This window comes from Tachyglossus aculeatus, chromosome 17, assembly GCF_015852505.1.
Source record: "Tachyglossus aculeatus isolate mTacAcu1 chromosome 17, mTacAcu1.pri, whole genome shotgun sequence".
NCBI classification, from domain to species: Eukaryota; Metazoa; Chordata; class Mammalia; order Monotremata; family Tachyglossidae; genus Tachyglossus; species Tachyglossus aculeatus.
The window spans coordinates 55,108,598-55,122,118 of NC_052082.1; the positions used below are offsets into that span (position 1 = coordinate 55,108,598).

At 50.8% G+C, this 13,521-nt stretch overlaps 2 protein-coding genes across 2 annotated transcripts in view; both read right to left on the minus strand.

Moving 5' to 3' along the window:
• The window catches only part of SMTNL2 (smoothelin like 2), a 39,569-nt gene extending 32,269 nt beyond the window's left edge, over window positions 1-7,300 (minus strand). Inside the window, exon 1 of the mRNA XM_038759888.1 lies at window positions 6,893-7,300. Within this exon, the coding sequence (XP_038615816.1) occupies window positions 6,893-7,300 (408 nt within the window). The remainder of the gene's footprint in view (window positions 1-6,892) is intronic.
• A 267-nt stretch (window positions 7,301-7,567) lies between these two features.
• On the minus strand, window positions 7,568-12,891 carry LOC119939088 (vegetative cell wall protein gp1-like). Its single transcript, XM_038758850.1, has 3 exons — window positions 12,868-12,891; window positions 7,872-8,052; window positions 7,568-7,782 (listed from the first exon to the last, which is right to left on the minus strand). The coding sequence occupies exons 1-3, from the start codon at window positions 12,889-12,891 to the stop codon at window positions 7,568-7,570; spliced, it is 420 nt and encodes a 139-aa protein (XP_038614778.1).
• Window positions 12,892-13,521: the final 630 nt, after the last annotated feature.

Consider the following 13,521-nt stretch of genomic DNA (forward strand, 5'->3'; position numbering starts at 1 on the left):
TAGAAAAGCGGCAGAGCTGGGATTAGAACCCATGTCCTCTGACTCCCAACCCCACGCTCTTTCCACTATGCCAGGCTGCAGTCACTTAATTGCTCTGGGCCTCGGTTTCCTCATCTTTAAAATGGGGATTAAATCCCTGATTTCCCTCCTACTTAGACTGTGAGTCTCCTGCGGGATAGAGACTGTGTCCAACCTGATTATGTTGCTTCTATTGCAGCTCTTAATATACTGCTTGCTACATAGTAAATGCTTAATGACTACTATTATTGTTATTGTTATCTGAGCCTCAGTTTCCTCATCTGTAAAATTCATTCATTCATTCAATCATATTTATTGAGCGCTTACTGTGTGCAGAGCACTGTACTAAGTGCTTGGGAAGTACAAGTTGGCAACATATAGAGACGGTCCCTACCCAACAATGGGCTCATGAGGCTTCAGTATCTGTTCTCCCTCCCCTTTAGACTGTAAGCTCCATGTGGGACAGGGACTAGGTCTGTTCTGCTAACATAGTATCTACCCCAGCACTTCGTGCAATACTTTACATAATAACTGCTTGGCAAATGCCACAATCAGCAGGCACCCAGGACGACACGCTACTCTTAGCAAGCACTCCGTAAATACTGTTGGTGCTGATCCGCTGTAAGCGGTGGGTTGAAAGATTCTTTTTTTTTCACCTTTCAAACTTTACCAAACAAAAACAGCAAACAGAGCCATTACGGGGCTTCTCTAAGATTGGCCTAGATGGAACGTGGTCTGAACTGTTCGGAAACGGCTGCTGTCACTTGTCCGTGGCTGTTGCATAGAGAAAACAGAAAGCCAAGCAAGGGACTCCAACTCCCTTTTCTATCAGTCTTTCAGGATCCTTTCAGACTAGAATAAAGCAGATTATCAGCAACTCTCCCTGGCCCCTACATTCCTCCTCAGATCCATCCCTCCCACCCACCCCCTAAAGCTTCTCGGGTTACCAAGCAGAGGGAGGGAGGCATTAGAGTGATAGCAGTTCTCTGTCACTCCTAAAATTGGGTAGCTTGGTAGCTGCCTTATTATGCAGTTACCAAAAGTAAACCAGCACTGATACTAGCCTCTCTGTTTACACTAACGTCTGCCTCCCCCTCTAGACTGTAAGCTAGACTGTGAGCCCGCTCTTGGGTAGGGACCGTCTCTATATGTTGCCAACTTGTACTTCCCAAGTGCTTAGTACAGTGCTTTGCACACAGTAAGCGCTCAATAAATACGATTGAATGAATGAATGAATGAATAAGCTCATTGTGGGGAAGGGACATGTCTCAGCCCCCATGTTGCTTCGGGAGAACTCAACTAGCTCCCAATCAATCAATCATATTTATTGAGAGCTTACCATGTGCAGAGCCCTGAACTAAGCCCTTGGGAGAGTACACTATAGCAAGCTTAGAGCAGTGCTTTGCACATAGTAAGCGCTTAATAAATGTCATTCAATATATATATATATATATATATATATAAAACAGAGTTGGTAGACAAGTTCCCTGCCCACAGTGAGCTTACAGTCTAGAGGGGGAGATAGGCATTAATATAAATAAATAAATTACAGATCAGGACATAAGTGCTGTGGGGTGAGGAAGGGGTGAAGGGGAGCAAACCCAAGTGTGAGGGTGATACAGAAGGGAATGGGAGAAGAGGAAATGAGGGCTTATTCAGGGAAGACCTCCTGGAGAAGATATGCCTTCAACAAGCTTTGAAGGCAGGGAGAGTCATCGCCTGGATACGAAGAGGGAAAGTGTTCTGGCCAGAGACAGGCTGTGGACGAGAGGTCGGTGGCAAGATAGATGAGATCAACGGACAGTGAGTAAATTGGTATTAGAGGAGCACTCTCAGGGACCGCTCACTACCTATTCTGAGTTGCTTCCATATGCAAGCCCTTTTGAATCGAACAGGTGTCCTGGGTCCAGCAGGCCAATCTAACTAGCCATCACTGCCACCTGTGACCGGTCCATCAATCGGTGCTATTCACTGAGTGCCTACTGAGTTTACAGCCTGGGATTACAACCGTAAATTTGTTTAGCGTTCCATATTTTTCTATGTATTTATACTGATGCCTGTTTACTTGATGTCTATCAAGTTTTGTATTGATGTCTGTCTCCCCCCCTCTAGAATGTAAGCCCGGTGTGGGCAGGGATTGTCTCTCTTTATTGCTATATTGTACTTTCCAAGCTCTAAACAGTGCTCTGCACACAGTAAGCACTTAATAAATACAATTGAATGAATTTATTTATATTATTGTTTTTCTCCCCCTCTAGACTGTCAGCTCACTGTGGGCAGGGAAACTGCTAACTCTCCTGTATTATACTCTCCCAACCACTTAGTATAGTACTCTGCACGTAGGAAGGGCTCAATAAATAACAATGAATGAATGAATGGATGGATGGATGAATGAATGAATGAATGAAATTGGACCCCAAGGAGGACCCTCTCCTCAAGTACCCAACACCAGCTCAGAAAATTCCAAATGTTGTGGGGAGGATGGAGGGAGCGTGTCACTGAGACCAAACCCAGAGCTCCAACTGTTTTCACGCATAAAACTGAGGGCTGGATTTTTTTGCATTTCTGCAGGAAGGCAAATGCTTGGTTTTGGGTGGGTGACTAATGAAAATATTTATGGAATTAGTTAATAATAATAATAATAATAATGATGGTATTTGTTAAGCACTCACTATGTGCCAAGCACTGTTCTAGGCGCTGGGGTAGATACAAGGTCATGAGGTTGTCCCATGTGGGGCGCACAGTCTTAATCCCCATTTTACAGATGAGGTAACTGAAGCCCAGAGAAGTGAAGTGACTTACCCAAAGTCACACAGCTGACAAGTGGCGGAGCCAAGATCAGAACCCACGACCTCTGACTCCCAAGCCCGTGCTCTTTCCACTAAGCCACGTTGCTTCTTTGTTAAGTACTTACTATGTGCCAAGCACTGTACTAAGTGCTGGAGTGGGTATAGGCTAATCAGGTTGGACACAGTCCTTGTCCCACATGCGGCCCACAGTCTTAATCCCCATTTTCCAGATGAGGTCACTGTGGCATGGAGGAGTGAAGTGACTTGCCCAAGGTCTCACAGCAGACAAGTGCCAGAGTCAGGATTAGAACCCACATCTTCTGACACCCAAGCCCAGGCTCTTGCTGCTAGGCCATGCTGCTTCCCATGACAGGGTGAAACGGTGGGGGTACACTTTCACCAGGGGACAGAGAAAGTTGGCCGACAGAGAGGAGGAGCGGCAGTGGGGTGATGTGTGAATGTGTGTGTGTAAGTAAATTGATCCATCAGGCATGTTTACTGAGTGCTTAGTGTGTGCAGAGCACTGTACTAATCCCAGCTCTGTCACTTGCCAGCTGTGTGACTTTGGGCAAGTCACTTAACTTCTCTGTGCCTCAGTTACCTCATCTGGAAAATGGGGATTAAACCTGTGAACCCAACGTGGGACAACCTGATTACCTTGTTTCTCCCCCAGGGCTTAGAACAGTGCTTGGCACACAGTAAGCGCTTAACAAATACCATTATTATTATTACTAAACCATTATCATCATCACTGGTGCTTTACTGACTGCTTACTGTGTGCAGAACACTGTACTAAACACTTTGGAGAGTGCAATACAACAGAGTTGGTAGACACATTCCCTCCCCACATTCATTCATTCATTCATTCAATCGTATTTATTGAGCGCTTACTGTGTGCAGAGCACTGTACTAAGCGCTTGGGAAGTACAAGTTGGCAACATATAGAGACGGTCCCTACCCAACAACAGCTGTCTAGAAGGGGAAACAAATATAATTTTTTTTAAAAAAAAGCAAGTGGTCTGCGCACAGTAAGCACTCAATGAATCCCACTGATTGATTGATTAATAGTAGCACTGGTCGCATTCCACGTCTTCCTTTGCAACAGCTCTCAGGGCTTAGATGAACCCAAAGTAGTCTAGACCACCCAGGATGTCGAACCCGCTCCCCTCCAGCTCCAGCAGCTCTGAGGGTCTGTCCATGAGAGAGACCGGTGCCAGACGGAGCCAGGAGAGAGGCAGAAGGAGGGATGGAGAGAGGGAGGGAGACGGTTGGCCTCCCCCTCATGTCGGCAGTACCTACCAGCCCGTCCCCCGCTACAGGGAATGTGTCTGTTTATTGTTGCATTGTCCTCTCCCTAAGCGCTTAGTACAGTGCTCTGCACACTGTAAATATGACTGACTTGAGTGGCTCAGCTCACCAATCCGATCCAAACCAAGGTGTCTGATGTAACCAGTTGGAGTGAGGGGTCAGTGCCGAAAGAGGCCTGGGCTGTGGCCCCCCGGCTTTGAGTCTAGTTTCTAGCTGGTGAGTCAGTGACCTCCCCCCGTCCATTCCCAGCCCCCCACCCCAAATCCCCCACCTCAGCAAGCCACTGCTCTTTAAAGGAACATGTGCCCCGATCACACTGGGCCAACCAAAGGCAAGTCACCCTCCGCCTGACCACCTTGGTAAGGACAGGAAACCTAGAGAAGCAGTGTGGCTTAGTGGAAAGAGCATGGGCTTTGGAGTCAGAGGTCATGGGTTCTAATCCTAGCTCCACCACCTGTCAGCTGTGTGACTGGGCAAGTCACTTCACTTCTCTGGGCCTCAGTTCCCTCATCTGTAAAATGTGGATGAAGACTGTGAGCCCTCCGTGGGACAACCTGATCACCTTGTAACCTCTCCAGCACTTAGAAAAGTGCTTTGCACATAGCGCTTCATAAATGCCATCATTATTATTATTATTATTATTATTATTAAGGACCCCAAAGATCTGCCATCTGAGGATTCGATCCCCTACTCCCTGACCTGGGACCCATTATGAGCCTGGAGGAAGTGTCCAGGGAGTCCGTGGCAGAGGTAACTCCAGGCGAGAGGAGTTTGTGCCTTGAAGGAAAGGGGCAGCTGGCACCTAGTACCATGTTTGCTTTTCTCTGGCCGCCTGCCCCTCTTCCTCTCTCCAGATTGCCCCCATCACCTACACCCACAGGTGCCCACACTTTGGCCTATGTATTCATTCCGTTTGCAGAAGCAATATGGCTTAGTGGAGAGAGCACAGGCCTGGGAGTCAGAAGGTCATGGGTTCTAATTCTGGCTCTACCACATGTCTGCTGTGTGACCTTGGACAGGTCACTTCACTTTTCTGGGCCTCAGTTCCCTCATCTGTGAATGGGGATTTAGAGTGAGAGCCCTAGTTGGGACAGGGACTGTGTCCAACCTGACTACCCTGTATCGCCCCGGGTGCTGAGAACGGCATTTGATACACAGTAAGCACTTGACAGGTACCCAAATTATTATTATTCCCTGCTCCGACAGCCTAACCTTTCAGCACAACACAATCCTCTTTCTCCACTTCCTCCCCTCCCCCAGAGGTAACACCTGCCGAGGTCCATCGTGGCTCTAGTGTCGCCCATCCCCCTTTGGTGGCAACCTCCCAGTTCTTCTGGCAATTTGGTGGCAACAAGTGACAGTCTGCCCAGAGGGTTCCCTTTCCTGCTCCCCCCAACCCCCCAAAAGCCGGGTCCTAATCTGAGTGTGGACAGGACCAAGATTCATTCATTCATATTTATTGAGCGCTTACTGTGCGCAGAGCACTGTACTAAGCGCTTGGAAAGTCCAATTCAGCAATAAAGACAATCCCTACCCAACAACAGGCTCACAGTCTAGAAGGAAGGGGGGCCTTCTAGATATAGGGTAGTCCCCTTCTATTCACGGGCACTGGGGAAGGGGGATAGGTGGGGGGAGTGGGGCTTGGACGAGTGAGATGGAGAAGCAGCGTGGCTTAGTGGAAAGAGCCCAGGCTTGGGAGCCAGAGGTCATGGGTTCTTATCCCACCTCTGCCACTTGTCAGCTGTGTGACTTGGGGCAAGTTACTTCACTTCTCTGTGCCTCAGTTCCCTCTTCTGTAAAATGGGGATGAAGACCGTGCGCCCCACGTGGGACAACCTGCTGACCTTGTATCTCCCCCAGCGCTTAGAACAGTCCTTGGCACAAGAGTAAGCATTTAACAAATACCATCATCATTATAATTATTAAGCAGAAACTTGGGGAGAGATCAGAGTTGATGATGATGATGATGGCAATTGTTAAGCGCTTACCAGGTGCTGAGGACTGTTGTCTCAAAGTTCATTCATTCAATCGTATTTATTGAGCACTGACTGTATGCAGAGCACTGGACTAAGTGCTTGGAAAGTAAAAGTAGAGAAGCAGCGTGGCCTAGTGGAAAGAGCCTGGGCTTGGGAGTCAGAGGTCATGGGTTCTAATCCCAGCTCTGTCGCTTGTCAGCTGTGTGATTTTGGGCAAGCCACTTCACTTCTCTGAGCCTCAGTGACCTCATCTGTAAAATGGGGATGAAGATGGTGAGCCCCATGTGGGACAACCTAATTACCTTGTATCTACCCCAGCGCTTAGAACAGTGCTCGGCACATAGTAAGCTCTTAACAAATGTCATCATCATTATTATTATTATAGTAAGCGCTTAACTAATACCTTCATCGTTACTATTATTATTACAATTCGGCAACAGAGACTATCCCTATCCAACAATGGGCTCAGAGTCTTACCTGGGCAGAGCCGCCCAACCTGTGGCAGGGGGTGATGCCCCCAGACGGTGACCCCCTACCAGACACAGTCCCCCTCCCCACCCAGGCCCCCGTGCTCCCTGTGCCCTCTGTGCCTTCTCTGCCCCCTGTGCCCCCTCTGTCCCCTGTGCCCTCTCTGCCCCCTGTGTCAATCAATCAATCAATTGTATTTATTGAGCGCTTACTGTGTGCAGAGCACTGTACTAAGCGCTTGGGAAGTACAAGCTGGCAACATATAGAGACAGTCCCTACCCAACAGTGGGCTCACAGTCTAAAAGGGTCCCCCTGTGTCCCCTCTGCCCCTACCTGGCTGCGTCCAGACAGCGAGAAGATGGCCCGGGTGGCGAAGCGGGCAGTGCCCCCGGGGGGGCCTGGGGCGGGGGTAGTGCCAGGAGGGGTGTCTTCGGGGGTGTCCGGGGGCTCGGGGAGCCCGGCGGCCCGGCCCAGGGCGTCCACGTGTCTGGCCAGCCGGTCCAGCTGGGCCCGCAGGCGCCGGTGGTCTTGCTGCAGGTCTGCCACGGTGCGGGCCAAGGGGGCTGCCAGCCGCAGCGCTTCGCCCACCTGGCGCTCCACGCCCTCCTTCACCCGCTGCACGTCTCCGTGGATCTGGCGCACGGAGCCCCGCAGGGTGTCCTCGTAGCGGCACAGCGCCTCGCGCAGCGTCTGCGCCTCCCGGCTGCTCAGGTCGGACAGCTCGCCCGGCGCCGGCTCCATGGCCGGGGGAGGAGGGGGGCGGGAGGGAAAGGGGCGGGGACCCCCGGGACGGGGGGGGGGGGGAGAGCGAGGGGATGGGGGGGCCGGGGTCCCGTGAGGCTGGGGGCGGCCGGAGATTGGGGGCGCAGGAGGCTGGGGGTCGCTGGGTCTAGAAGAGGGGGCAGGGGGTCCCTTGAGTCTGGGGGCGGCCGGAGATTGGGGGCGCAGGGGCCGGAGATCTCAGGGTCCGGGGGAACGGGGGTCCGGGGGTCTCAGGATCCGGGGGTCTCAGGGTCGGGGGAATGGGGGTCCGGGGGTCTCAGCGTCCGGAGTCCCGTGAAGCTGGGGGTCGCAGGGTCCGGGGAAGCGCGAGGCTGGGGGTCGCAGGGTCCTGGGGTGGCAGGATCCAGGGGAGCGGGGGGCCGGGGGTCTCAAGGTCCGGGGTCCCGTGAGGCTGGGGGTCTCAGGGTCCGGGGGAGCGGGGGGACGGGGGTCGCAGGGTCCTGGGGTGGCAGGGTCCAGGGGAGCGGGGGGTCGGGGGTCTCAAGGTCCGGGGTCCCTGAGGCTGGGGGGTCTCAGGGTCCGGGGGAGCGCGAGGCTGGGGGTCGCAGGGTCCTGGGGTGGCAGGGTCCAGGGGAGCGGGGGGCCGGGGGTCTCAAGGTCCGGGGTCCCTTGAGGCTGGGGGTCTCAAGGTCCGGGGTCCCGTGAGGCTGGGGTCTCAGGGTCCGGGGGAGCGGGGGTCCGGGGGTCTCAAGGTCCGGGGTCCCGTGAGGCTGGGGGTCTCAGGGTCCGGAGGAGTGGGGGGCCGGGGGTCTCAGGGTCCGGGGGAGCGCGAGGCTGGGGGTGGCAGGGTCCGGGGGTGGCAGGGTCCGGTGGGGAGAGGGGTCCGGTCGGGTCTGGTCTGAGCCGGGCCGGGGGCGAGGAGAGAGGGGTGGGCGGGGTCCGGGCGCAGCCCCCCACACAGGACATTTCAGGAGGGGACAGCGCGGGGGGCGGGCACAGGGGGAGGGGGAGGAGCCCCTGCAGCCTAGGAGGGGGAGGGGGCGGGGAGGATGGGGAGGGAGCTGAGGCCCGGAGGAGCCTCATTATTAAGAATAATAATGATAATTGGGGGATTTGTTAAACGCTTTCTCTGTGCCAAGCGCTCAGCTGCGTGACTTTGGCCAAGTCCCTTCACTTCTCTGGGCCTCAGTTCCCTCATCTGTAAAATGGGGGTTAAGATTGTGAGTCCCACGTGGGACAACCTGATTACCCCGTATCTACCCCAGCGCTTAGAACAGTGCTTGGCACATAGTAAGCGCTTAACAAATGTCATCATCATCATTATTATTATTATATGCCAAGCACTTTGCTAGTCTCCGGGGTCCTCGCCCTCCCCGCCGGCCCTCGTCCTACGGGGCCAAGACCCTGTATAGGGGCAGGCTAGTTAGCTCGGTCGATTGATTGATCGACTGATTGATCAATCGAGCGGCAGGGCCCTGCGCGATCTATAACGGGGGTTATCTGTTGCCGAATTGTACTTCCCAAGCGCTTAGTACAGTGCTCTGCACACAGTTAGCGCTCGATCACCTGTCTACTTGTTTTGTTTTGTTGTTTGTCTCTCCCTTCTAGACTGTGAGCCCGTTGTTGGGTAGGGACCGTCTCTATATGTTGCCAACTTGTACTTCCCAAGTGCTTAGTACAATGCTCTGCACACAGTAAGCGCTCAATCACCTGTCTACTTGTTTTGTTTTGTTGTTTGTCTCTCCCTTCTAGACTGTGAGCCCGTTGTTGGGTAGGGACCGCCTCTATATGTTGCCAACTTGTACTTCCCAAGCGCTTAGTACAGTGCTCTGCACACAGTAAGCGCTCAATCACCTGTCTACTTGTTTTGTTCTGTTGTTTGTCTCTCCCTTCTAGACTGTGAGCCCGTTGTTGGGTAGGGACCGTCTCTATATGTTGCCAACTTGTACTTCCCAAGCGCTTAGTACAATGCTCTGCACACAGTAAGCGCTCAATCACCTGTCTACTTGTTTTGTTTTGTTGTTTGTCTCTCCCTTCTAGACTGTGAGCCCGTTGTTGGGTAGGGACCGTCTCTATATGTTGCCAACTTGAACTTCCCAAGCGCTTAGTACAGTGCTCTGCACACAGTAAGCGCTCAATAAATACGATTGAATGAATGAATGAATCAGTCAATACGGTTGAATGAATGAATGAACGGCAGAAGGGAGAAATTGGGGGGAGGGTCGCGCCTCTCTCCGCTTTCCGGGTAAATGGACCCTCCGTCACTGCCAAAATAAACAGTTTTTTATCGCTCCGGGGAAGGGAAGGGGTGAGGGAGGGGGAGAGGAGGAGGAAGGGCTGGGGGGTCTCCCCCCACCCCCCATCTCTGACCCCCAACTCTCTCCCCTCCCGGAACCGCGATAACCACTTCCCCCAGGACCAGGGGAAGGATGAGGCTGGGGGCTGGGGGAGGAGGGATGTCTCTCTCTGCCGTCTCATCCACTGGGAGGATTTGGGGGGGTCTCAGAATACGACCTCCACCCCCGGGTCTGTTCCTCCAGAGGACCCAGTTGTCCGGGGCCAGGGCAGGACAGGACAGGACAGGAGGGAGGGAATAATAATGCTGGTATTTGTTAAGCGCTTACTATGTGCCAAACACTGTTCTAAACGCTGGGGTAGATACAAGTTAATTAGGTTGTCCCACATGGGGCTCACAGTCTTAATCCCCATTTTACAGCTGAGGTCACTGAGGCACAGCGAAGTGAAATGCCTTGTCCAAAGTCACCACGCTGACACGTGGTGGAGGCGGGATTAGAACCCACGACCTCTGACTCCCAAGCCCGAGCTCTTTCCACTAAACCACGCAAGCCCCCCCACCCGCACCTTCCCCACAGAAATGTAGGTCAACGAGCTCAGGATAACAATAATAATAAAAGCAAAAGTAATCAATCAATCAATCAATCGTATTTATTGAGCGCTTACTGTGTGCAGAGCACTGTATTAAGCCCTTGGGAAGTACAAGCTGGCAACATATAGAGACAGTCCCTACCCAACAGTGGGCTCGCGATAAGAGGAATAATAATAATATGATTTAGGCCTTTACTATTTTGTGGCTCAGTGGAAAGAGGACAGGCTTGTGTGTCAGAAGTTGTGGGTTCTAATCCCAGCTCCGCCACTTATCAGTTGTGTGACTTTGAGCAAGTCACTTAACTTCTCTGAGCCTCAGTTAACTCATCTGGAAAATGGGGATTAAGACTGTGAGCCCCACGTGGAACAACCTGATTACCTTGTATCTACACCAGAGCTAAGAACAGTGCTTGGCACATAGTAAGTGCTTAACAAATACCATCATTATTATTATTACTATTATTATTATTAGCTAAGCACTGGGGCTCTATCACTTGGGGGGCTCACAGACTGCTAACGTCCAGAAAGCACATGCATCCCTGAATCATGCTCGAGACTGTTGTGGACAGGGATTGTCTCTCTTTATAGCTATATCATATTCTTCTAAGTACTTAGTCCAGTGCTCTGCATAAAGTAAGAGCTCAATAAATACCGCTGAATAATTAATTAATGGAGAATGACTTTTTTCAACCAACTCTGTAAACAGGGAACTGGCCACTTGACTCTACTTAGAGGGGTGTCTCTAAATCCACCTATCACTGTGGTCATCAGCCAAGGTGCCGCATGTGGATGTTGGATCGACTACCAGATCCAAGCACCCAAGTGACTCCATCCCTGACCTCGAGGCTGAGTCAATAAAACTTTTGAAAAGTCTAATGCCCGATTCCAATTTGGGGTGATCCAGGCCCCTTTTTTCTTCTTCTTTTTAAAGACGTTCATCATCTTATTAACACCAACCCTGGAGTGGGAGGAGCGGAAACGTCAATTAGTTTATTTTTGCATCTTGTTAACAGGATGGACAGGAAGTGCCAATCAATCAAACAATCGATGGTACTTATTGAGCACCTACTGTGTGCAGAGCACTGTACCAAACTCTTGGGAGGTCCCCTCCCTTTTCCTCAGCTCCCCTTCCCCTCCACGTCACCCGACTCATTTCCTTTACTCTACCCCCGTCCCCACCCCACAGCACTTACGTTGATATGTACATATCTATAATTCTATTCATTTATATTGATGCCTGTTTACAAGAAGCTTAGAATCTGGAGGTGGGGACAGACATTAATATAAATAAACTAATTATGGATAAATAAATCAGGGCTATGAGGCTGAGGGTGGGGTGAATGCCAAGTGCCCAGAGGAAACAGACCCAAGTGCAATAATAATTATGACTTTTATTAAACCCTGACTGTATACCAAAGCCACGTACTCAGCACAGGGTTGGATGCAAGATTGTTACTGACTGGAAAGAGCAAGGGTCTGGAAGTTAGGAGACCTGGGTTCTAATCCCGGTTCTGCCACTAGCCCTGAGCAAGTCACTTCACTTCTCTGGGCCTCAGTTTCCTCATCTGTAAAATGAGGACTCAGTACCTCTTCCCTCTCCAATTTAGACTGTGAGCTCCATGTGGAACAGGGGCTGTGTCCGAGCTGATTAGCTTGTGTCTCCCCACCCCCCCGCCCCCGCACTTAATAAGGTCCTTTGCTTATTAAGACTGATTGGATGAACCGTGGGTCAGGAAATGGTTATGTTCCTATGGGAGGCAGGGTGGTCCACAAAACTATAGACTAAAATGAGATTTGGGCATTAACAGAAGATGTGAATTATCCACATGCAATCTTTAGATTTCCCAGCTCTCCTTGTCCCCGTTTCCATGAGAGGCAGCTATAAAGTACAATTAAGCCTTCTTAAGGTTTTGGGAGGAAATTTTGTTTTTTTGAGGGACCAACCTATTAAAAGGAAAGCAGGAAATTATGGCTGGGACCCAAGGATTTGAAAACTCTCACACTTGGAAGTTAAATAAGTGAGAAGTCTTCTATATTATTCATTGTAGATAAATAAAATGAAAATATTTATCTTGGCAGTTCATTACCAAAACGGCTGCCAGCCCATTGAATCTTTCTACCAACCACTGCATAGTCAAAACCAAAGCCACCATCCTTTGCCACTGGCCAATTTTCATTACTAATAGCCCCGGGCAAGTAGCTATCTGCAAGACTGTTTCATTCCATCTGCCATGAAGAACTTGGGAGGGTATGAAAGAGTTGAAAGATACAATCCCTGCTCTCATGGAGCTTGCAATATAGCATGGGAGACAAACTAAAATAATAGACCGATAGGACAGAAAAAGGAATGGAAAGGGGAAGATGGGAATGAGAGAGTGCATACATAGTGGAATCTTGAACAAAACTTAAAAAGGAAAAACAGAGTTCATTCAATCATATTTATTGAGTGCTTCCTGTGTGCAGAGCACTGTACTACATAATTCCTCTCCTTTATACCTCTCATTTTCACCCCTCACTCTCTCCCTTCCCCTCCCCAGCTCCCACCCCATTCCCATTGCCACCCCTGCAAGAGGGAGCAATCCTCTCTGAAATTTTCCACCTGCAAAGATTCTTCCCAACCAGGGTTATGGCTTCAGACAGACACATCCTTCCAGGCACATGTTCTCTAGCTAACCTCCCCCCTCCCAACTACCCCTCACCTTTCCGCCACGGGGGCCTGTCATTTCGAACCTTAAACATCCATGAATCATTTTGCTATTGTCCGGAGTTCCGTTTTTATCTGTCTCCATTCACAGGGGACAGGAAAGAACTTTCTATTACCTAATCTGTGAAGGGTTCCAACAGTTATTTCATATTGAAGACGGGTGCCAAATTCCTTCTGTGCGTGTGTGTGTGTGCTTGCGTGAGTGTGTATACAACTCTATGTAGCTCTACTGGCAAGTCTCTTAGGGCAACTTGCCCTGTTTCTCCAGCGTGGAATCATTGATAGCAATCAGGTGAGGCAGTGGCACTAGACCAAAACAACTTCATTTGCCATGATAAATCTGAAAAACACGTTCGCCTCCGCCCTCGTGACAACCACCAAGTTCAGGAGTGCGAATCTGGAACACCTCCTTGGCCCTGGACTCACTCATATTCGGCTTAATCTGATCAGTTCACTCCTGCCCCCGTAGACGGCGGTGGGGGTGACTTGGGACGCCATATGCATTCTTGGATTAATTGTGAGCACGTACAGAGTAGGGTGAAGCAGTCTGCAACACGGCCCTCGGTGAAACACGGAGCTTGAACAAATATTAAGTCAGTGCTCTCTGGCACGCTGAGGTTGTCCAATGATTCACTCCTTCCTTTTTGCA